This window comes from Leptonotus elevatus, chromosome 8 (assembly GCF_054856555.1).
Source record: "Leptonotus elevatus isolate MCC_2025b chromosome 8, RoL_Lele_1.0, whole genome shotgun sequence".
Lineage (NCBI taxonomy): Eukaryota > Metazoa > Chordata > Actinopteri > Syngnathiformes > Syngnathidae > Leptonotus > Leptonotus elevatus.
In genome coordinates, this window is record NC_141246.1 from 2,972,583 (window position 1) to 2,997,594 (window position 25,012).

Genomic DNA, 25,012 nt, shown 5'->3' on the forward strand with positions numbered 1-25,012 from the left:
AAGTGTTTCCTTACTTTTATTGAGCCAAGAAAGCCACATATTTTTTTCCAATTAGAAATGTGCCAGTAAAATACATTTATGACCAACTAAGTGAAATTGAATCGTTTCCTGCTGTGCATGTAATGTCCGCAAAACAGTGGGTAGGAATCATGAGGATCGACATTTGCATTGTCACTTAAACTTAAATGCACTCCAGAACCAGAATAGATATATCAGGTGACAGTAATAAAGAATAAGTGACTTTTGGCTTTTTATCATTAATGAAAAAGACAACAAAAAATGTGATTTCTGGGGTTCATTTTTAAGGCTTTTTAAAGTTCCAATTCGCCATTTTAGCCGTCATATATATATAGAGAATATATTGAATAGTTAAAAGCGACTTCAACAAACATTTACAGGTGTGTTTTTGAACAAGAACACCAAGCAAAACAAATCTTATTTCTATTTCGGTCTGTCGTCAGTTGAGAAACAGCGACCTCTGTGGCCACTTTTAGTCATAACAGGAGATGACCGTGTGAATTATTTACTGTAATCACTTTGTTCGGGCCAAAACCATGTCTAAACGCTGTGTATGTTAAGTTAAGTGATCAAAGATGTTGAAGTGAGGTTTGGAGCTTCAAACAAAGTTCTATCTCTAAGAAATTACTCACCTTTTCGGATGGGTGATTACTCAAGAGTTTCTTCTTCATTTCTCTTCTGATAATCTTCTTTTTCTTATCACCATGGCGACTGAAAAATGAAATCAAAAATGAAAAATCATGAATTTTATTTAGAAAAGGGAGCACAGAACTTGCCCCTGCGGCCAATACGGTAATGAAGGCTTAAATACTTTTTTTTGGGGGGGGGGGGGGGTGTAAACACTCTTGAGCTGTCACTCTTCTTCTTCTTTGTCCTTTTGCTCTCCACAAACAAGATGACGTGGTTGTCAGGTCCAATTTCAAAGACCAGGATGATGGAGTCCATTAGGCCTCCAGGATCACAAAGCAAAGACAACATATATATATATATATATATTTTTTTTTTTTTACTCTTGACTTGATAGTATTTTTATTTATTTATTTATTTATCTATCTATTCGGTAAACTTTGTGGCCCCATGACGTCAGTGTATTGATGAGAGGATGTTTTCTAAAGGGACCACTTTTTGGCATCCTATTTTTAGGAGTAGTATTAAGTGGTTGCTCGGTCAAGGGGGGGATCACATTTTGGCCCCCTGCTGTCGCGGGTATTGATGAGAGGACATTTTCTAAAGATGCAAGGAGGACCATTTTTTGACGAAAATTTCGCGGAGTTGCCAGGCGCGCCACTTTTTGGCACCCTTTCGTCAGGGCCGAACGTTTGCAAAGCTAGCAAATTCTGTTTTCTTGTCAGGGTTCGTTCAAGGTCGTAAATCGTTCGCTAAATGTTGTTGAAATGTTCGCCGGACCTCGGCCCGATGTTTGAATGATTTTTCTGGCCGTGAGGAAATTTTAGCGGCGTATTGTTGGAGGCGAGGCATCAATGGTTAGGGAGGAGGTCTGTACTTTGTCAGCTTGCTGGGCTTCCTCCCGTCACCAGTCAGCACACAACAACATGTCAACACGCTGATTTACGCAAGTGTATGTGTGTGCGTAATCTGGATGATCTGTGGCAGGAAGTGATCCGTGTTGCTGTGTACACATCAACATGCACCACCCAAGGCTACGAGAGCTGGGGGGGGGGGTTCATGTTTGGGGTCAAAGTTGGAAACTGCACGTGTGTGTGTGTGTGTGTGTGTGTGTGTGCGCCTCAGGTTCATTCTGTCAGCGTGTGTTTGGACTTTGACAAAATGACCCTTTGGCAAAACGCATGTCTACATCTATATGCTCAACTTGAATCTTTTTGTTCACCAGAACAATAGTAAATGAAGAAACTAAATAAATGTAAAAAAATTAAATGAAATATTCCACAAATGATCTACAAATTACTAAAACTGGAGGGAATAGTTAAAAAAAAAATTGAAAATCAAATAAATGAAATAATTAAGATTGCTCAACTAATACAAAGGTAAGAAAAATTAAAGAAGTCATCGATCATGAGGAAAAAAATACATTCCTAAATGGGTAAATAGGAAGATAATAAATAAAAACTGACAAAATAAAATGAATAAACTTTTTCAATCTATCTATCCATCTATCTTGCTAGCTATCTAGATAGCTATTTAGCTATTTAGCTAGCTAGCTGGCTATATGCAGAACTGATAAAGATGACTGATAAAACAAACGAACAAATATTTTTTTATAAAACGGATCAAAAATGCAATAAAAATAGCTGCAAAATTAACACTTCACAACTGATAAATGACAAAAATTACACTAAAACAAATGTCAGAACTCCCAATTGTTTGGAGTGGCAAAAACAATCATGAACATCTCGCTAGCATTAAAAGCGAGCGCAAAGGAACTCTTTACATACACAAACGCGAGCATTCAGGAATTGTTGTAATTAAGTGATTCCCTGGCAGAGGCCACAAGTTATTTGCGAAAACTATTGTCAGCAGCAACCCCTGTGACAGGAAGTGCACTTACAAGACACATTACAGTATGTATACACTCCGCGTTGTTTATGATGGATGACTCCCACTCGAGGATGGATGGCCGACTTTTCCTATTCCTAAATCAGCAACGTGTCGTCAAGGAAGTAAACAGCGTGATGGAGTCTGCCTGTGGGGAACATTTGTTATCGTTATACGCTCGCGTAAATAAAATACAAAAAGTCCCACGTCTGCGTTTTCCAACGCAGAAAGTCCGTTTTCTGGGGAATGTTTGGAGTCATTCAAAGCCAAAATGTTGAGTGGTGAACGAAGCGGATAAAGACTGTCATGACTCGAAAACTCAGTCCCGTACAGTAGCATCCATGCTAACGTACGATGTTAACATAATTAAGCTATTGCGTGACACTAAAAATGCAATGCTAACACACAGTGGCTCACATATGAAGCTAATGCATTATAGGAAGGTATGATGCCAATGTAAGCTAACAAGCAATGCTAATGCACGATGGTAGCATGTGATGCTAGCATATGACAACATAAGATACCAATGCATGGCGCTAATGTACAACGCTGATATACAATACTAATGAATGAAGATAGCATATGATGCTAACATGCAATGCTAATGCTCACACAGTATGGCAACTGGCAACATAAAATACTAACGTATGAAGCTAACGAATAATACTAACATAGAAAGCTAACAATTGTTAACACAAAATGCAAATTCAAGATGTTAGTGCTTGAGGCTAACAGATGGTAACAACATTTGATGATGCTAATTCATGATGCTAACATACCTTTACGTATTTTATTTTATTTTTTTAAGTCTCAGGTCTGCATTTTTGGATGCAGGACTTTTTTTTTTTTTATATCTTCTTCTGTGTGGAATGTTTGGTGTGACTCCCAGCCAACATGTCTGCCAGTAAACACGTGCAGCTGCCGAGCGGAGGAAGACCGCCAGGACTCAAGGTCATAGAAAGGCGGCACAAGGTCGAATACAGCAGCGCAAATCACTCAATCAGCGTCCAAAGTTCAGGAAGTCTGTTTTAATACCACTTTATACACACACGCACGCACACGCGCACACCTGTTGTTGTTATTATCATTAACATTATAATGACTGAGGTTTCAAACAGCAGAATACATTTAATATAGGTGTTTCTTAATCACAGCTGATGATGAGAATAAGTGATTACTGATTAAAATGATGTAAAATATAATCAATATTTTTAGAGGTGCAACAATTAATTAATCGCTTAGAGACATGTTTTTATTAAAACTGTCCAAATGCTTAAAACAGTAAATATTCTCAGATTTCCCTAAGTCCTCCATGAAAGCAGACTGATTATCTTGGTGTTGAATCTTTTTTTTTTCTTTTATTGTAGAAGTATGATGCTTATGTAAAATGCTAACAAAACAATTTACAATGTGTGTTGCTCATGTAACCTGCTCATAGAAGATGCTAATGCATGCCGTAGATTTTTGAAACTAATAAATAACGCTAATATGCAATACGAATACTGGATGCGAAAGTACAACTGATGTGTGGCCATTGCACGGCTTCATGTCACAAAATGGCTGGCTAGCACACACACACACACACACACACACACACACACAACAAGCCTGTGCATAACGTGCGTACCTCTACCTTGCCGAGGCGTGTGTCTCTTTGCGTCGCATGTTCAATCACGTGGTGACCTGTTACACTACGAGAATGCATTCTGATAGTGTGCGCGCTATGATTAGCTGATAATCGCGCAGGTCAACGAGGTCCCAGGCAAATGTCAATAAACAGAACGTACGCGCACACACACACACACACACACACACACTTGAGTGACACATGACAACTAAACTAGCAAAGAAGGGCAAAAGCTGAGCTAAACAAAGCTAGGCTATACTAAACGTAACAGAATTAGACGAGCTATAATAAACTTAGCTCATTTACTTTGTAAACTAAAATAAATATGAAGCTCAGAACAACAAAGCTAAACTGAGCAAAGTGGCTAAGATAAGACAAATTCAAGTCGGTAAAATGAGTGTTGCTGGTCAGATCAAACAAGCTAGTCTAAGCTAAGCTAAAGTCAATGAGACGGATCTTATTCAACAACCCTCATCTACTGAAATGATGTAAGCGAAATAAAATTCCGCTAAGCTAAGCTAAACTAAAGCGAGCAAACCTCAACATGAGAGGCCGCCTATATAAAGTTTAACGTAAACATGGAAAATGTGATAGTTTAATGTTAAAGTACCTGTAAAGTACTTTCAGTGGTTTCTTTCTAAATACAGTGTAGTAAATTAAATATAGAAAAAAAATTGTGCTGAATTGTTGAACTGTACGATTGTTTTGGGGGGTGAAGCTAAAACCAAGTCCAAGCCTGCTAGCCTGCTAGCCTGTGTTAAGTTATTAACATTGTATATTGTCTACTCTAACACCTGCTAGCCTGCTAGCCTGCTAGCCTGCTAGCCTGCTAGCCTGTTTTCATATGTGGACACACACGCGGCACAAAACCAGGCCTTGCTAATCTGCTAGCCTGCTAGCCCATCATTTGATGTGAACCCACACACACACACACACACACACACACACACACACACACACACACACACACACACACACACACACGACACAAAACCAGGCCTTCGAGCTTACTAACCCGTGGACCTCTTTCAGTTTTACGTCATGTGTGAGTCCACATAACAGAGACACCCGAGAGAAAGTTAGCTGTTTAATTCACGTTCAATATTCATTCCGATTTAGCAACACTCCGTGGTGATGTGTCACGTTGAAATGAAATTAAGTTTCAATTAAAACTTCCCTGAACATGTAAAGAGAATGATTTAGAACATAGCAACCAAGGACTAATGCTCGGGTTCCAGACACTCGCATACATGCACCCTCGTATCATGTTATCCTGGTGTCACAGGATGGCACACGCTTTGTTGCTACTAAGTCCTGTCAGCTAATTACAAGATCAATTACAAGCTTGTTATTAGCTCTCACGTCTTTTTAGCTCCTCATCACCAGAAACTTGACCAACGCAGTACACACGCACACGCACGCACGCACACACTAATTGCAATTGAGTTGTTTGTAACATGTGAACAGAGCACACACGCGCATGACTTACACACAGACGCTCACCTGACGCACACGCATGTTAAGTTTTTTTTTTAAATAAAAAAGTCACAATTAAATGTACACGTCACATTTTCTATGGTTAATCTAATGTAGTCTATGTTTGATTTTATGACCAGATAATAGTTGTGTTTTCATTTTATGGATTTTGCATGAAAGATGTCAAAAAGTGGCAAACGGAATAACATTGTAGCAAAATGCATGTCTAAAATTAAATATGAAATATAATGGACAGTATTGGACATATTTACATATCTTGTTTGAACAATAAAGCAAATAAAAGCTGCATTAATCCAAACCCCCTTTTTTCTTATTCTTTTTTTTTTTTTTTTTTACAGTAATAAATTTGAGGTAAAGAATGGAAATTCAGCTGCATTAAAATATAATATAAATATAATCAAAACAATTGTCTCATTAATAACATTTAAAATGTTTTGTTATTTTTATGGATCATATATATATATATATATATATATATATATACTGAAAAGGGGGGGGGGGCGATGAAGAAGAAGTCTGGCGCCTCCGAGAATGACAGCAGACAAGAGGTGTCACCTTTCCTATTGTTGACTACACACACGCGCGCACGCACACACGCACACACACACGCGCACAAACACACGCTATTTGTATTCACAATACAAAACGACTAAATATAAAAGAACTCAACTTAAACTTGTTCTTCTCCAAGTGCAAAGTTGCGTAACACAAATGTCCAGGTCTCTTTTTCAACGCGCTGTAAGAACAGAACCAGGAACACCCACGCCCCCCCCCCCCAACCAACCTTGAAACCAACTAGAACCAAAACAAAAGCCTAACTGCAACGACCTCAGAATTAACTATCCAAGCCACAATGAGGAAAGAAACATTGAGGAACCAACCGAAGAACCAAGCTGAACCCAATTGAAGAACCAATGTCAAGCCAACTGACAAATCAAGTGGAACCCAAACAAGAACCCAACTGAAGAACCCAACCCATAAAAGCCCCAAAGATCAACAATCTAAACAATGAGCACCTCAACAAAGAACCAAAAAGGCACCAGAACCCGCTAGCATTCAATGAACCCAAGACCGAACAAGAACCCAATCAAAGAACTTTCTACAACCAAACCTAAGAAAGAGAATTCAATCACACGCGCACCCACAAAAAAACACACCCACTTTTCTCTTACCTTACAGTTATTAATTATTATGTAGTCCATCCCGCACATGATGCATTCTGGGTAGTGTGGGTGGGGTCATTTTATGGGTCTGGGTGGTCCGCGTCACTTGAGTGGTCCCGAGGCTGGAGGCAAAAAAAATAAGGAAGAGCTTGAGATTAAGGCCAACTAAAAAAAAAAAAAAAAAAAGTCACTGCTTTTCTTTTTTTTTTCCTGTGAGGAATTTTAATTGCTCTCTGGAGAGAGAGTGTGCGTGCGCGCGTGCGCTTATCATCGGCGTGGTTATTAATACAACAGTGAGATAAAGACGAGGCAGCGCGTTCACATGCAGGAAGACGCGTTGCTGCAATTTCACTTTGGACTCGAACTGATTTGGAGTTCAACTTGGAAATACGTACAAAAAACAAAAGACAAAAACAAAAAAATTCTTGTGGTTTAAACTGATTTTGATACACGCAAGCAAGTTACAGGTCTTGCAAACAAACATTATGTTAGAACAAAAAAAAGACAAAAAGCAAAAGAAGAAGACAAAAGGAGAAAACGTGACAAAAGTATAAGAACAAAAATACATCGTATACTTCACGCAATAAAAAATCAACAATAAAGATCAACGAGAACAAAATACAACAAACAGAACAACCGGAACAAAACAAAGCAGAAGAATAACAGAAATAATATGAAGAAAGAAAAGGATAGAACAATTACAGCAATTAAAATAGTTCAATAACAACAACAAGAACTACAAGACGAAGAAAGACGACAATAAACAACGTCCACGAGAAAAAAAACATCAACATGCACTCAATAAAAAAAACATTTAAAAAAATCAAACATGTGAATACAAACCATTTAAATTCAAAATCCAATCATCATAAGAAGAGGGACAAGAAGAACCAGACACAAAAACGAGAACAAGAAGACAAAACAACAAGAACAGAAGTAGAGTACAAAAAATGAAGAAAAAAAACCCTGCGATGAACAATAAATCGAAAATAAAAACAAGAACTACAAAAAACAATCAAGCAAACAAGCATAAAAAACAAGAGCAAGAATAAAACATGAAAAAGATGAACAACATAACTACAAAAATATTAAAAAAGTAGAACAACTACAAGAAAAACAATAGAAATATACGAACACAAAGAAGGAAAACAACAAAAAAACAACAACAAGAAGAAGCAGAACAAGAATGGACAAAAATTTGAAGAAAAGAATAAAAAAGACATGACCAAAAACAACAAGAACTACAAGAAAGAAGAAGAAGATCACAACAAACAACATCAAAACGAGAAAGAAGAGGAATTTTTAAAAGAAGAATGAAAAGTGGGTGTAAATATTTACAATCACTAAGGAGGACTAACAGGTTGCTTCCTGCATGTCCACACACACACACACACACACACACACACACACACACACACACACACACACACACACACACACACACACACACACACACACACACACACACACACACACACACACACACACACATTAGACCCCCGCCCTCCCGCATTTTCCCGCCTTCTTTCTGTCTTTTTGTGATTGGCCCCTCCCTTGTCCACCACCCCCTTTTTCCCCCCCGTCCCTCTTTCCCAGTTTGGGAGCCGGCAGTGTCCCTCACACACACCACATCGGCGAACGTGGACTCTTCGGGCGGACTCCCTCGCACCCGAGCCCGCCATGGGGGTCTTGAGAGCGGGTTGGGGGGGTTGTTGTTGACGATGATGACGATGCTCCAGACCTCCACGCCTTTCTCCGTCAAAGACATCCTGAAAGCGGGACAGGAGTACCCCTCCGTCCACATGGTCCACTACCACAGCCCCCCGCCGCCCTCCTGCATGCTGGCCCGGCACAGCCCCCCGGCCCCGCCGACCTTCTCGGACCCCGAGCGCATCGTCTTCCTCGGGGCCCTGGACGAGGATGAGGATGAGGAGGAAGATGGCACGGGGGATCGCGGACTGACACCAGACCGGTTCCCTGGGAGACGACGGGGACCCAAGGGGGGGGCCGCCGATGGCGTGGACGAGCAGGAGAGCAGTGAGTCCACTTCTACTTGCCGCGCTTGACACATGGGCCAGCACATTTGTACGTGGGGGGGGAAAAAATATGGTCATGTCTAATTCTAAAAAAATAAATAATAATAATAAAAAAAAATTTTTTTTAAAGCAACAAACCAAGTGTTCAAAAGCCACATTTGACACAAGGGTCAGGACATTTGTACATGAAAAAAAAGTCGAAATAAATAAATAAACAAACGAATTAATTAATTAAGCGATATCAAATCGATCAATTAATTAATTAATTAATCCATTCATTCATTGTTTGGAACCTGGTGGTTTGAGAGCCACATTTGACTCGTCAGTAACATCATACTTGAATTTTTTTTTTGAAACAAGAACATAATATATGTACATTTAAAGTTTATACATGCCCCCCCCCCCCCAAAACAAAAAAATAATTGTGGTCAAGAGCCACGTTTGACACATGGGCCAGCACATACATGGGGAAAAAAAATTCTTACAAAGTCATACCCAAAAAACAACAACTAGTAAGGGTTCAAGACATTTGACACATTCATATGTGGAAAAAGTCAAACACGTTTGCAATACACAATTCTTACTCATATTTACAGATCTTAATAATACCGCCCCCCCCCCCAAAAAAAAACAAAAAAACCACACTCTAAGTTGGGTCAAAAGTAACCCAATTATGGATCAAAAATGGACCGATCAACTTTCTGGGTTGTTTTCTAGAAAAGTTGCACTAAAAGACCAATTTCTTGAATCAAAGTTGGGCCATCAGTCCATTTTTGACCCCTGGGGTATTTTCTGACCAAGCTGTTTTTAGAGTGAAACAACAATTCAAGTGCAACATTTCACACATGTAGTACGTTTGAACATTTAAAACATGCCCGTTTGTAAAGTAATTCAAACCCATTAATTAAAAAAAATATATATGTTTTTATTTTATTTTCAATAATCTATTGACACACGAGTCAGCCAAGTGATAACAATGGAAAAAAATGACTAATTGTAACCAATTTTTATTTATTTATAATTAATTAAAAAGTATATTGATAGTGGGATCAAGAGGTATAAAAATGTGTAACATATAATACATGTAACAATCTTTATTTTAATATTGAAATATTTCGGCATTATTCATCACTCAACTGAACTTGAATTATGGAGAAATAATTTTTGACACATGGTCCAGGCCATAAAACACAAAGACATTAAAGTACACAACGTTGTGAGAAATGCGCGTTTCTATTCAATGTGCAAAAAAGGTTCTCGAAAAAATGTACACTAAGACAAAAAAAAGTTTTTTTTTAAATAACACAATGAGAATCTACATTAAAGTGCTGCAAGATGATTCGCTGCTTTATATTTACATCAGAAAGGATTATCTTCACATCAGATAAATTGCAGTGTTTTTTTTTAAATTGTACAGTATGAATAGCAAATATTTGTTTAATTTAAAGGATAACAAGAATATGCAATACAAGGAATACTAATAATATTTAAGTGGTGCATTTTTCCCAAAGAATAACGAATCTATAAAAAGTTGGTGTTTGTGTGTGTATTTTTTGAAATGTTAACACATACTTGTGTATTTTCATTGTACTTTTAACAACTGTTTTTTTTTTTTTTTGCTAAATCGTTTCGACAATGTTTTAACCACTATTTATATATTTTTTTAACATAAGACACATTTTACATATATGTATACCCATTTCTATTTTCATATACCTTTTTACACGTATTTATGGTATTTTTGTGTAGGTATTTTATATTTTATTTGACACAATTGTGTGTGTTTTTTTGCTTTATGGTTAGGCCTGATTGTGTATTTTCGCTGACTATTTGTTTTGAATTATTATTGTAACTCGTGATTGTGTATTTTGTTCTAAGGCAAGCGACGATTTTGTTTTTTTTGTTTTGTTTTTTTTGCGTGCAGAGGCTCCGTCGTCCCGGGACGAGGCCTCCTCGATGAAGCCGCGCAGCCGTCGCCGGCCCCGGGTGCTCTTCTCGCAGGCTCAGGTGCTGGAGCTGGAGCGTCGCTTCAAGCATCAGCGCTACCTGTCGGCGCCCGAGCGAGAGCACCTGGCCTCGGCCCTCAAGCTCACCTCCAACCAGGTCAAGATCTGGTTCCAGAACCGCCGCTACAAGTGCAAACGTCAGCGGCAAGACAGGAGCCTGGAGGCGGCCGGGCAGCACCACCAAGGCCCGCTGCCGCCGCCGCCGCCGAGGCGCGTGGCCGTGCCGGTGCTGGTCCGAGACGGGAAGCCGTGCCTCGGCCTCAGCGGCGGCGGCGGAGGAGGAGGAGGGTGCGGGGGCGGGGGCGGTGGCGGGGGCTCGACTCCCGGCTACCCCAGCGCCGCCGCGCCGTACGGCTACGCGGGGGGCTACCCGGCCTACGCGTACGGCGCCCCTGCGTACCACCAGCAGAGCAACGGCAGCTGTGCGTACGGACCGGGGCCCGGTTCGGCAGGCTGCCCCAACGGCTTCGTCAACTTAGGAGGCCTGCAGGTGCCCTCGGCGCCGGCACACAACCACCAGGGCGGCATCCGGGCTTGGTAGGGGGGGAAAGAAGAAGAAGAAAAAAAAAGAGGAGGGGGGGGGGGGGGGGGAAGCCGCATGATTTTGTTCGTTAACGGGAATGGTGACGTCACATAATTGCGGTCGAGAAGAGGACTCGCGATGGGTGCAAGTTGTTGTTGTTGTTGTTTGTTGCGTTGCCGAGATTTTATTAGAAATAAAGACGAAAAAAAGACTAAATGGCTTGGAGTCCGTTTTTTTCCAAATTAAATGTTTTGGGTGAGTGCAATGATTCTTTTGGTGAGTTTGCAGTTTTGTTTTCACATGCTTAAAATTGCTGAGTCAAAAATAACCCAATATTGGTAAAAAAAAAAAAATGGACTAAAGCGTATACGAGTCAGTTTGACTCAATTTTGGGTTGTTTGCTATCAAAGTAACACAATTTTTAGGGTTGTTTTGTACAATTTGTTTGTGTTGGGTCAAATTGACCCTATGGACGTCGGCCCGATTTTTGATTAAAATTGGGTTATTTTTGATCCAGCAGTTTGAAGAGTGTACTTTAGTGTTTTTTGTTTGTTTGCTGTATCTTTTTCCCCCTCTTCTTTGTTTTTCAGACTTTTTTTGTTTTGTTTTTGGCAAATTGCTTATTTTGTTGCGTATCTTAATTTTGTAGAAGTATATTCTTTTTATTTATTGTACAAGTGTTGATTTATTTTTGGGGAAGATTTTGTGTGTAGCTGTATTGTAATTTTTGTAGATTTGTTGTTTTGTTACTTATAGCATTTTTTTTAGTGACTCTGTTGCTACTTTTGTTAGTAAATTTGTTTTTTCAGCATCTTTGCTGTTTTTTTTTGTTAGCAAAGTTTAAAACTCGTTTTTTATCCCGTTGTTTTTGTTAATACCGTTTTTTTTTGTTTATCTGTTTTAGTCGTTGCTTTCCGTAGTTTTACTATTTTTCTTAAAGTATACTTTGTTTTCACTTCGTTGTTTTTTTTTTTTACTATAAAAATAAATAACCCCCCAAAACTTGGCTCAACCCTTTGTCCCGGTAACAGTGTGAGTTAAAAAAAACAAAAAAAAACAGGAGCTCCAATTTGGGCTTCTCCATTGAGAAAGTGGCGCCATTAAAAGCACCCCACAGCAAGGCGTTTAAAAAAAAAAGTGAGGAGGGGGGGGGGCACATAATGGTGTACATGCCTCTCAGCCCAAGACAAGACGCGCGTGCACTTTACCTTTTTGTCCACAGTGGAGGTGCGAGATGGAAGGAGGGGCAGTCCAGTGGGGGTCGTGCTCGTGAAAAAAAAGGGGGCATTATTGCTACAAGTTGCACCATTTATCCCAGTGGACAGGGAAGGGAGGGGGTACAAGTGGAGGTGCACGGGTCGGTTCATTATGTGGCTTTATGTGTGTGTGTGTGGGGGGGGGGGCTGCTTGTTCTTACAAGTAGCACTTCAATCTATTTAGTTCATTACAAAGGAGAGAAAAAAGCAGCTTTAATTGGGCAAGTGAGGTCATTAACATGCGACAAAAAGTTCCATTCATGAAAAGTCAAACGCTTTTAATTCCTTAATTGCGTCACGCAGGTTTGCTTTTTTCACACATATAGTTAGAATGATCAAGTGTTATAACGTGACAAATATACATTTAAGTTTTAATTTAGCGCGTTAAAACATGATGGCGTTGAAAGTTCGACTTCCGGTTCAAGTGCTATTGTATCTATACATCGAAGTTGAGGTAACTACAAGGATCTTATAAAAACAACAACGTAAAAATGAATTTAAAAAAAAATCATATTAACATACACGCACGCATGCGCGCACGTACACACGCACACACGGGCTCCGCCAGTCACCTGAACCGGAAGTGCTTCGTTTTGCTTTGCCGAATGCGAAAGTTAAATTGATAACGTGTTAACGTTAATATTAATGTGAAATTTAACACGTTACAAAGTGACATTCAATTCCTTGCTACATTTGCATTTTTACTTGAGTACGTGGTTTTGTTTGTGTATTGCTTTAACTTTTGGTTTTCTTGTTCTTTTTAGTCTATTTTATTTTCCTTTTGTTAAAATTTCCACTGCCAGTAGTTTATAAGTAGCCTATATTTTATTTTCAGTTTTGTTTCTTTTTTTTGTGTGGCCTCCATTATTTTTATACACATTTTTTGGTGCAGATTTTCTTTTTAACTTTTTAGCATACACTCACTTCATCTTTTTAAATATGTTTTTCATATTTTTCATTTATTGCTTTCTTTTGCAGTGCACTGACTGTTCTTTGCTTTTGTTTTTAGTCGATTTTAGCTTATGTTTTTATAACCTTTTAAAAAAAAAGTGTGTAAAAAAATCAAGTGCATGTTCTGTTGACTCATTTAGGTTTTTGCAGCATGCCTTTTTTTTTCGTAAACATTTTTTAAGAAGGAACCAAAAGCAAAACATTCTCCTTAAATGATTCCAAGAGGATGAAACAATGATGAAAACGAATTGTTGTTGCAGTCACTGATTATTATAAGCAGCAGGTCAATTCATGATGCTCATTAGTAACTAACAACCACGTGCAGCTTAATTATTAACACAACGCGATTAACGGCTGATAATTAGTGCATCAATTATTGAATTGGGCGAGCTGGAAAGCGTCCAGAAATTCATTGCTTTTTTCTCTCTCTCTCCTTTAAATGACATGGCACTTGTTATGGTTAAAAGTGAATGGCTGTTTTTAGCACAGGTCACTTTATTAGGTACCTGCAAATTGGATTCCAATACAAAAGCAAACTTTTCCAGGTTGACTAAATCAGTTTGGGATGGGAGGTGTCTCTAATATTTTGACACTCCGGAAGATAAATGAAGTAACCAAGAGTAATAAAGAACTGTTTTTTATTATTATCATTATGAAATAATCACATAATAGCAGCGCCTACATTTTACCAATACGTTCACGACGACTTTATCAATATGTTGCAAACACTTTGCAATACGTTCGAACGACAAGGCTCAGGTAGGATTGCATTAAAACTACAAACACATTTCATTTAATTTCTTGGACGACACAAAAACTATTGGAGACTGGTTTTGCTCTGCCCAACCAATCAGAGGACAGGAAAGTGATGACATCATCTCGGGACAGCGCTCCGCCCCTGTGAGGTTGAATTTGAAATCTGATTGGTTCATGAAACAATTGTCATTGCAGTTTAAATGACGTCAACCAGCACAACTGATTGTGAAGGCCGTGGGCAGATTAGATTGGCATGGCAACATATAGAGGCTGAAATCTGATTGGACAACATAATGGGAGCAATGCAGCTAAGAGAAACGCTATGAAATGAAGAGAATAGACTGTTAGGAATAATAAAATACAATTCCATTGAGCAAATATCAGAATTTAGGTTGTAAATGTAAGTCAGTGCCGGGAGTTCTGCTCATCGTCGTCCGCCTGCGCTTTCACGTCAGACTTCCTGACAGCGGCTAATAGATTTTAGCTCGCTTGGGAATGTTTGGGAAAAGCTTCTTCTTCTCGTCCGTGGTGGGCGAGCGTACGGGACGGCGGCCAGCAGACGCTCCCGATCCCGTCCATCAACCTTCTGTAAATATTTGGAGGCGAGTGTCCACATTTAATCGCGTAAGTGAGGCGAAAAGCATCACGTTTTCTGGGAAACAGACGAGCGGCGCTGATCCGCTAGGCTAGCCGCCCACGTTCGGCCTAAAGTGACAGTGCACGGCAAAACACGAGTAAATTTTCACGCGGGGAAGTTGTTTTGAGTTGTTTATCAAATGCAGCTGCAAAAGAAAATGAATTAAAAAAAAAACACATCAGGGGCCGATTGTAAATAAAAGTCACAAAAGTGATGCAATATGTTAAAACATTTTTTTTTATCCAGCAGACTTTAAACACTTCATAAAGCTTAGCAAAAATCTGCAAGACAACATTTTAGTTTTTTATAGGGTTATACTTAATTTTTTTGGAAAGTGGGGTTACGTGAAAAACTAGAAAAGTGTTCACAGAAAAACCATATAAGTAAATTTTGTGTTAGTGTTGGTACGTGACAAAATGCAAATGCAATGTTTGTGTCAGCAAGATTACAAGAAAAACAACAGAAGCAACTTGTTTGCAGTTACGAGAAAAACTACAAAAGCACAATTTTGGCGTTAGTGAGATTATATGAAGAAAAAAAGGCTAAAGATATTTTTGTGGGTTTTTTTTGTTCGAAATATATATTTTTTTAAATGCACAACTGAGTCTTAATATTTGGCACAACGATGCAGGATTTTTTTTCAACATTTGTCTTTTACCTGGTTACAAAAAACAGCCAATTTTGTTTGTTTGAAAACCAAACCTGAACATTTTTTTTTATACCTAATTGTCTCATAGTTCTGTTTGTTGTGTGAAAAACACATTCAAAGATAAAAAAGAAAGAGAAGAAAGGAATAAAAAAGGAAAGATGATCCAACATGTTGGACTGGGAGGTCATGCACCTTCTGTCAAAGTCAGGCATATGTGACATGCCAGATAACTGAGCACACACCCACACACACACACACACTTTGATAAATGGTTTTTGCACTTTCCATGGGGGAACACTTGTTAATGCTTCCATCCATGCCCGCAGCCTCCACTTTACGTGTAATGATTCATGCTAACGCTAACATTCATCATCGTTCTTCCAACGACTGCCACGCGCCTAACATCTTGTTTGTCTTTAAAGAAAACAACAACAACGCCCTGAACTAAGGCTCTGAGATTAATTTGAGTCCATTTCGCTGGACAATTCTTCTTGATGACAAGATAGCTAAAATCCAATCAAGTGTTGTAAAGGTAAAGTTTTTTTTTAATATCTTTAATCATTTGTGACATATATTCCCAATTACTCTCATTGTACAGCACAAAATATTAGAAGAAATTGTCTTCTTTTAATTTGCTGGTGGATTACATCTCTTTGGTGCATATCGCCACCTACTGCGCAGGAGTAAGTAAGTAAGCAAAGTGACTTGGCAGTCTATGCTAGAAACCAAGCATAATAATAATAATAATAATAATGCATTAGATTACAGTAAACAACTGCAGTACTGTCTGTATATCATTCCTATTAAACCTGTATCATTAAAGAAAATAGAGATCTATCTCCAGTCCTTTTTCCGTGATATATTCCATTTTCACCTCCCTTTCACTCCACTGTTGCGTTCTGTGTAATTATTATCTTCTAGAACTTGGTAAACACCAACATTGCTCTTCCCTATGGACTATATGCCAGGGAGAAGGCGGGACTTCCGTGTTTTCACCCATCAACTTTGTTTCCGTTTCCGGTTTGCGACGTGTTGGTCGCGTCCCAGTACTTGCGCTTCCGCTTTTGTGCCCCTCGGTTGCGCCTTCCCGTCGACGGGTGCGCCTTCCCGTCGACGGGTGCAAGGCTGCGAGTTTGTAGTGTCTGTCTCAGTGTCCGAAGCTTTTCAAATAGCCCAGACGCCCTCCCGCGTGCGGTTGGGGGGCGCAGGGGTGGAAACGGCGCTGATGTGTAAAACCCGGAAGTCCGTGGCATCTTCCCCATTCATTCTTAACGTGTGACCCAATCTCAATGCCTCCCCTTCTCTTCAACTGACCTGAAGTAACCCTTCACGCCCCAACACCATTTAGAGAACTTCCGATAAAATTTTGGATTTGGCTTCCACTTTCCCCATTGAAACATTGTTATATGTTCTTTTCCCAGTATTTTCTTCGCAATTTTGTCAACCACTTTATTAGAAACAACTTGCGTTCATTCAATCACATTTAAGCTTCTTGTTCCGGTCTGTCAAGTTATGGCGACAACTGCAGTGCATTATAGGACACGCCTTTACTATACTGGTTAAAAAGCTGGTAGATTACGTTTCAGAAATTTGCAGTCTTACCTGTGCATGCAGGTGACAGGGGTTTCGATCGACATGCTTTATCCGCACCTGAACCAATGGATGCATCTTCGCTGGGAACAGCAGAGGATTCTGGGTAAAGTAGTTTAAAAACCTGCAACGTGCAAAAAACAAAACAAAAAACGAATTCCGACAACAAAAACGACCTCTCTGGTTATGTCTAGTCGTATAGACAACAGTTCCCTCTGCTGAACACACGGGAGTACTACAACAACATAAATTTAACTTCGCTGCTACTGTCAATATAGGAACTACTACCATTTATTTGCACGGCATAATTTTCGTTCCACTTTATCTTGTTTTCCAATTCTATTTTGATTTAAACGATAAAGGCTTTAAATTATAGAGTCCCTTACATTCGGCTCACTCATAATATGCAATTGCATATCAGTCAATTCGAATTCTGAATACGAAATTTTCATTTCAATAGTTCAGTTTAAATAGCCAACCAAATTCAAACACATGGGAAAAGGCCAATTCCCATTTATTAAAAATATATATTTTGAGTTTGTAAATCCACTCTCTTCAAAAAGTGCTTTATGAATAGATGCAATAGTCTCATTTTTTGAGATGGTAAATCAGGTTGTTTCATTAGATGTAAGCTATTAACAGAAAAAAAACATTTGTGAAGGTGACAGAGACGAGACAGTGTGTGTGTGTGGGGGGGGGGAAAACGAGTCATGGACAAATGCTGGTGTGTCTCAGTGGAGCACCAAGAGAAGACCCTGCTTCTGCGAGGAGCTGCCTTTATTCACAAGCAACAAAAAATATAGAGCTCAAGCCGCTTTTTCTTTTCTTTTCCTTCTTCACATTATTAACTTTTTTGTTGTTGTTCTCTTTGGTTTCCAAAGCAGAACAAAACCTTCCCTGCCTGCGCACAGCCCAGGAGAAGAGAAGACAATATATAAACTGTTTGTATGACCTCCATAAGGAGCAGTAACGTTTGTGCGTTTGACTGAAGGCAAGCGTGACACCTGGAGTTATATTCGGACGCAAGCAGGAGATGCTAATTAATTTTTTTTTAAAGCTAAGTTTAGTTTAAAAACGTCAAAGTGATGATTCGTAACTCATCTGGTTGATGCGAAATTGTGTGTACACTGGTGAATATGCATTTTAGGTGACAACGAAACATATCAATAATGAAAACTGAACAGGAAGCCGGCCATTTTGGCTCAAGGCACCATTTTGGCCAATTTCCCATTTGGGAATACGGGACCCAAATGAGATCCAATGGAAATGGTAGTTTACAAAGTATTTTTACCTACATCATCCAATGCGGACAGAACATGGTGTCAACGTTGAATTATTTTTTTCAAGGATTTTCCAGAAAGTTAAAAAAAACAAAAACTGTTTCATTTCGCAAAGTACGAAGGGACCATGCTCGAAATGCAGGAAGAAGCCATTTTGGCAGATTCCAGAGTTTGTAGTCGGGATGTTTTTGTAAATTCTTAATCATCCAGATCATTGAAATCTGCAAAAGACAAATCAAGGGAACCGGACTCTTGTTGATGGACACAATTTCATTTTTAAAGGCCTTTTCAGTTCAGATTCAACTTTTGCGGATTCCTAACCGAAAGCAGGCCTAATCGACAGCAGATGGCCGATACTAAATAGTACGATGTATTGATGATGGAATTTAAAAGTGACGTCAATAAAATGGGCCAAATTCAAGCTAGTAGTAGCTTGTTTGCTATCACTATTTATGTAGTAAGACTAAATGGTGAGTATATTAGCATGGAGCACTTAAGTCAAATATATTCTCTCATCTGAATAAAATATTTTTTTGACAGCTTGCACGTCGAGTCGTTTGAGAGGATTCACACAACTCGAGTTTGCCGCCATCTGCTGGCCAAAACGGAAGGAGACCTTTTTCATTGAAAAAAATTCTCGCGCTTCTCGACCCGAGCGCTCGCGGCCGGCTCATTTGTCGGCATTGGCGCGCAGGCGCCTCTCGTGCTGCCGCTTGGTGATGACGTATTTGAAGAATTCGTAGACGGACCAACTGATGGCAGTGGAGGGCATCTGGTAGATGACGCGGGCCTGCACGCCTTTGAAGAAGGCCCCCGCGCCGCCCGTGCGATACACCGTCCGAAAGGCCTCGGCCAGCCCGGAGATGTGGCGCGCGGCCGGCGAGCCGCCCACGTCGGCCTGCAGGACGTGCGCGACGGCCACCTCCTGCGTGTTGAGCAGCGTCTTGCAGACGTCGAGCGGCGTGGTGACGGCGGCGGCCAGCGCGCCGGCCAGCGCGCCCGACAGCACGTGCGAGGTGGGGTTGTAGTGTCTGTGCGGGTTGAGCGCCTCCTGCAGGTACTCGTAAGTCATGAAGTGGAGCGCCTGGAAGGGTACGTTCATTGTCAACTGCGTGGTGTAGCTGCGGTAGAAGGCCGCCGGACCTTCCTGGCGCAGCATGCTGCCCACGCAGTCCAGCACGCCGCGGTATGGCGAGCCGAACATCTGGATGCGCTGTTTCACCACTGTAGGACAGAGACAAAAAATGTGTCAGTTCAAGAGGAAGGCAAACCCCCTAAACTGCATTAGTAGCAGCAAAAGCCATTTTCATCAAAATCAGAAGGCGGCCATTTTGCCACTTGCTGTCACATGACATCACAGTTGCTCAGGTCTCAGGTAACAACCAATCAATGCTCAGCTTAGGAGGCAGGTGAGCTGTGATTGGTCGTTGCCTGAGCAACTGTGATGTCATCTTCAGTCGATTGCAAGTGGAAAAATGGCCGCCTTCTGAGATGGATAAAAACGGCTGGATTTTGCTTCATAACTCATATTCCACAAATGTAATATTAATCATGTTTAGACTAGTGAGGTCACATTTAACATATTATTGTCAAGAAATGTTTAAGGTAATCAGCAATTACTTAGAATTTACTAGAGCCAAAAAAATTCATATTTTTTTTTTTTTAATGGCAGATTCCGATATTTGGCAGATTTTTTTTTCGATACCTGAATAACCAGCTGATGATTTAACAAAATATATACATATTTTTTAACAAATATATATTTTTTCCCGTAAAACATATTGATTGTTTTTTTGCAGACACAAAAAACAGAACGGAACATAAAGGAAAAAAATGAAACTTGGCCCAAAGAAAAAATATAATAATATTTCAAAAACAAAAAGTACTGTTCCAAAATAAAAATGCCCTTTTAACAGTAGTTGAAATTTCAAGTCCAACAAAAATTTAATACGGTTCTCAGATCTTCAGAAAATAATTCACTTTATGATTCAATCGACAGGTGAGATAGAGATATAAGGTTGAAAATAATCTTGGGCCATTTTGTCTTTGACGGCGTGTGGTCAGAAATCCAATCTACAAGCAAACATTTTTCGAACAAATTATTATTATTTTTTTGTTAACATTAATTACAGGCAGAACATTTGACCATTTCATAAATTAACTCATTCACTGCTATAGATGTCAAAAATTCATTTGAACTATTCCTATTATTTTAACATATTTTTTTCCCACTTTTGTTACGAGAGTGAAAACCTAGATTTTTTTATTTTACATTTAGAACAGATATAAAATGTGTGATTAATCATGAGTTAACTACTAATGTCATGAAATTGTAATCGCCCGACGGCCCTCATTTTTAATAATCTTTTCTTTCTTTTTTTTTTTTTATATAGCGTCAGGCGATTATTTTTTAAAAAAATTGTAATTAATCACATGACTTCAATAATGAACTCACGATTCATCAAACATTTTATATCTGTTCTAAATGTTAATTTTTTTTTTTTTTTAGGTTTTCATACTCTTATTAACAAAAGTGGAAAAAGTGTCAAACTAATAGAAATAGTTCAAATGAATTTTTGACGTCAAAAGCAGTCAATGAATGAGTTAATATTATTTAGAAAAGGCCGAATATGAGCTGGTCCCGATAATTTAAGAGTGCAAGGAAGAAAAAATGTTAACCCTTTGGACTTCCCTGCGAGCACGTTTACCTTCAGCTGGGTTCATCATGGCGTCGTGGATGACGGTGGCCATGCAGCCTGCCACTCCTACACAAAAACACACGTTAGAAAATCACACCCTCGAACGAGACACGCACTCAAAACGCTCACTGACCGTTAGCAAAGTGGCTATTGGCGCCGGGGTGGATGGCGCTGCTCAGCGTGAACTTGATGCGCTCGTAACAGGAGAAGTAGAGCGCGTGGGCGGGGCCCGCGCCCACCGCCAGCACGTTGACGCCGCGGATTGGCCGCCAGATGCCCTCCGTGCGCACGATCTGCCGCAGGGCGTCCATCACGTTGCGGTAGCGCGCGTTTGGCTCGGGCCGCAAGCTCTGCATGCGAGTCTAGCGGGAGATGAAGACAATTCGACCAATCAAGAGCAGCGCATTCACAAGCGAGTTGAAAAATGTTGGGAGGATGCGGTGACGTCACAAGCCCCGTCCAATAGGAGACGAGCTGGCGGAGCGATTTCAGAGCGCTAACGGCGATCGAGAAGCCATCAGGAGAAAATACACTTCTAAATATGGGCAAGCATGCGCCAGGGTGGTGTCGTCCTTGTGTGCTGCCTCACGGGCAAACACCAAGGAAACTAAGTGCAGTGTGAAAAGACTTTGGCGGTGACTACCTAATAAGCCCTGGAGGTGGCGGTAAAAGTAAACTGTAAAAACTACAAAAATGAAGCTCTCGACAAACTATTTAGTGATTGGAGCTTTAACTCATTACTGCCATAAATTTATAGAAAAAAATATATATAAAAAATTAGGGGCGACAGGCAATTAATTTTTTTAATTGTAATTAATCGTATGACTTCAATAGTTAACTCACGATTAATCACACATTTTATATCTGTTCTAAATGTACAATAAAAAAATCTAGCTTTTCATACTATTGTTAACAAAAGAGGGAAACATTTTTAAACTAATAGAAATTAGTTCAAATGTATTTTTGACATTTTTAGCCGTCAATGGCAGCGAATGAATTAAAAAAAGATTATTAAAATTTTTGGGCGTCAGGTGATTACAATTTTAATCACAATTAATCGCATGACTTTACTAGTTAACTCACGATTAATCACAAATGTTATATCAGTTCTAAATTCTAGCTTTTCATACTCTTGTTAACAAAAGAAGGGGGAAAAAACTTTAACTAATAGAAATAGTTCAAATGTATTTTTGACGTTTTTAGCCGCCAATGGCAGCGAATGAGTTAAAAGGTATTGATCATTATTTGAATTAACAACAACGATAGCAAACGTATTGGAAGGTGAAAAGCTGATCATGACGGACGAGACGGCGCCACATTGACAGTATAAAGATACCAGCCGTTGGTCAACAGTGGACTTTTGTTCATGTTATGGGAGATGACGCAATAATCAAATGTCCTCAATGTGGACAGAGGTAAACGTCCTGGATGTCTCTGTGGAAATTCCCACTCTCGACTTCTGGGGAAAAAGTAGGAGGCCCGAGGCGGAATGTGTCAAGTCATCCTGAGTTTGCTCCACTTTTTTTTTTTTTTTAAACAATGCCGCCAACTGCAGCAACGCTGTGGTCTCGACAGGCTGTGAGGGTCTCTGGATAGAATAAAAACAATAGGTTTTTATAGTTCCGCAACAAGGAAATTAATTTTTACGACTTTCCCAGCAACACAGTGGACAGAAGCATATGAACGAACGAACGAACAGGTCAAATGACACATGAGTTTGTTTACTAAGCGGCGCCATGGCCAGTCGGAAGGACGCGCAACGGCGCCGTGCCACGCTTTTGTGAACAACACGCGCACATGCCAACAGTCTTGAAGGGTTAACAATGAGGAACTTTGCAGAAGCATTCTTCAGGCTGGAAAGTTGGGTTGATGACTCGGCGACGAAGAGGAAGCTGTCAATCGCACATTCCTGTGATTTCCCGGAGCTAAGGGACAATTGAACCGCAATAATCTTCACTTCCTTGTAAGGTTCAGGACAAAAACATCACGGCAACCAGTTGGGTTTATGTCAATTGTAACTTGCTGATTGCTATGGTCATTTGTGATGTACAAACAAACCCTCTCAATTTTTTTTATTTTGTGGACTTCATCGTTTTGTATTCAGGACCTCATAGAAGTCAATAATCAGCTACTTTAGTGGATGTGCTAATTTGGCCTTTGCGTCAGTTTTTAAGAATCGACAAACTCTTGGGTTATCCATTGATGTGACGTGTTAAAACATTTAAGTTGATGTCACATTTCTGAGACAGTTCAATTGTGCAAGTATATGAAAAGATTGAACACAAATTCTGACCCGATTCTTGACAATGTTAACTACGGTACGCCAAGTGTTAAAAAAGAAGCAATAAACTTGACTCAAAGTCGTCGGGTTTGTGGGAGCATCAATTAAACTTTAACCTAAAAAGATAACGTTGTCGGACATTGTAAAAGGTGTTTTCAATGTTATCTCCTTCCAAGTCCAGACAAATACACGTCATATAAATGAAAAGCTCGTGGTTACATAAGCTTGAACGTCATTTGCACTATTCGCAATGATCGCACGTTTAAATTGACGTGGCTTCATTCATACATCTTCTTCTCACCAAACACTGACAATGTGACACTAATAGATACGGCCCGATGGAGCTATCGTCACACGTGCCTAAATTTGCATTTAAAAAAGAAAACAAGATCAAGTGCGTCATGAAACAACCGAAAATAAAGTTGAGTTAGAACGTGTCCGATAATGGATGCGAGCAGGTCCACTTCAGTGGAGGCAGTCAAACAGGCTACGCATCAAACAATTGTCCCCTTTATCTGCTGGAATTTACCCGAAAATGCGATTTTTTTCAATTCTACATAATAAATGTCTAAATGCAAATCCAATGTTGCCCGCGCTGCACGTCGTTTCTCCATCGCTAACAGCTTGTTAGCCGACCTCTCGGACAACAAGGTTACTTGCAAGCCTGTTAGCTTGTAGCCAGTCGAGCTCAGGGTCACGTCGCGGCCTACCTGCTTTACGCAACGCGCCTTTTGGTGAAATTTTAAGAGTCGACATTAGTCATAAAATGTTCACAAGTTATGGAAATTGTGCAATTAGTGTGACGCCATACCTTCACGCAGTCAATGGGGTACATGAGGCAATGCTCCATAATTCCAGCCACGGCTCCGGCCAGCATGTGTGTGCCGGTGGTGGCCCCCTGGGGCAGCCCCTCATAGTCCACGTCTGCCTCGGTCGAGCACTGCGCGGTTGCTCGGTGCAACACCGGGGAAAAGTCCTGCTCTGCGGACACCCTCGCGGGTAAAACCCCGACGAATCCTCCCGTGTTGCCCAGCAGCCTGCCGCCCTGCCATCGAACGCCTGCTCCGGTTGCGACCCGGTTGTCGACGCCCGGCGTATCCAGCGACGTGCGCCGGGACACGAAGCCCCCCGCTTCCATTTAGATGGCGGGCTTAAAAAGTAATCCGCCAGCCTCACCCTACTGGCACCACCGCCGCCGGACAGTCACTACTTGGCGGGTCGCTCATCTGTAGCGGAGCCTCCAGGAAACGTTAGCGAGGGCTGGGCGGGACATTAGTGGTGACGTCTCATAATATCTAGCAGGTGATTGGCTGACACGGCAGCCAATCACGCACAGCGTGTTTCATTGGTCAGTGCGTACTTTAAGAAAGGCGGGCACGTACGATGTGCCACCTCGAATCAACGTATTACATTAGTTTGATGCAGTTTGTGAACTCAATTAGCTGATTAAATTCGACGCCTGTTTTTGTAATCGTAATGTTGCGACTTCCGGTATAAAATAAATACCCAATATATTATAAAAATAACAT

General features: G+C 40.3%; 2 protein-coding genes and 1 long non-coding RNA gene across 4 annotated transcripts; 1 reads left to right on the top strand and 2 right to left on the bottom strand.

Moving 5' to 3' along the window:
* Window positions 1-843: 843 nt before the first annotated feature.
* Window positions 844-17,300, bottom strand: LOC147169229 (uncharacterized). Of its 2 annotated transcripts, XR_015095827.1 has the most exons (4): window positions 17,236-17,300; window positions 6,829-6,941; window positions 2,546-2,680; window positions 844-968 (listed from the first exon to the last, which is right to left on the bottom strand). It is a non-coding gene; the product is annotated as an uncharacterized LOC147169229 (long non-coding RNA). The 2 variants fall into 2 exon arrangements; XR_015095826.1 differs by lacking the exon at window positions 844-968 and having other exon boundaries at window positions 2,218-2,680.
* Window positions 8,448-11,402, top strand: LOC147169230 (homeobox protein Nkx-2.5-like). The gene is made up of 2 exons (XM_086083501.1): window positions 8,448-8,856; window positions 10,780-11,402. The coding sequence occupies exons 1-2, from the start codon at window positions 8,541-8,543 to the stop codon at window positions 11,400-11,402; spliced, it is 939 nt and encodes a 312-aa protein (XP_085939627.1). The 5' UTR covers window positions 8,448-8,540.
* A 645-nt stretch (window positions 17,301-17,945) lies between the features above and the next one.
* LOC147169231 (mitoferrin-2-like) lies at window positions 17,946-24,958 on the bottom strand. Its single transcript, XM_086082343.1, has 4 exons — window positions 24,295-24,958; window positions 21,336-21,564; window positions 21,212-21,268; window positions 17,946-19,727 (listed from the first exon to the last, which is right to left on the bottom strand). Exons 1-4 carry the CDS (start codon window positions 24,619-24,621, stop codon window positions 19,174-19,176), a joined length of 1,167 nt encoding a protein of 388 aa, XP_085938469.1. The 5' UTR covers window positions 24,622-24,958; the 3' UTR covers window positions 17,946-19,173.
* Window positions 24,959-25,012: the final 54 nt, after the last annotated feature.

Coding starts and splice junctions, on each gene's coding strand:
- LOC147169230 (XM_086083501.1), top strand. CDS start 8,541: ATGATGACGATGCTCCAGACCTCCACGCCTTTCTCCGTCAAAGACATC. Junction 8,857..10,779: donor CGTGGACGAGCAGGAGAGCA/GTGAGTCCACTT, acceptor TTTTGCGTGCAG/AGGCTCCGTCGTCCCGGGAC.
- LOC147169231 (XM_086082343.1), bottom strand. CDS start 24,621: ATGGAAGCGGGGGGCTTCGTGTCCCGGCGCACGTCGCTGGATACGCCG. Junction 21,565..24,294: donor ACCCCATTGACTGCGTGAAG/GTATGGCGTCAC, acceptor ATCTCCCGCTAG/ACTCGCATGCAGAGCTTGCG. Junction 19,728..21,211: donor CATGATGAACCCAGCTGAAG/GTAAACGTGCTC, acceptor TCTGTCCTACAG/TGGTGAAACAGCGCATCCAG.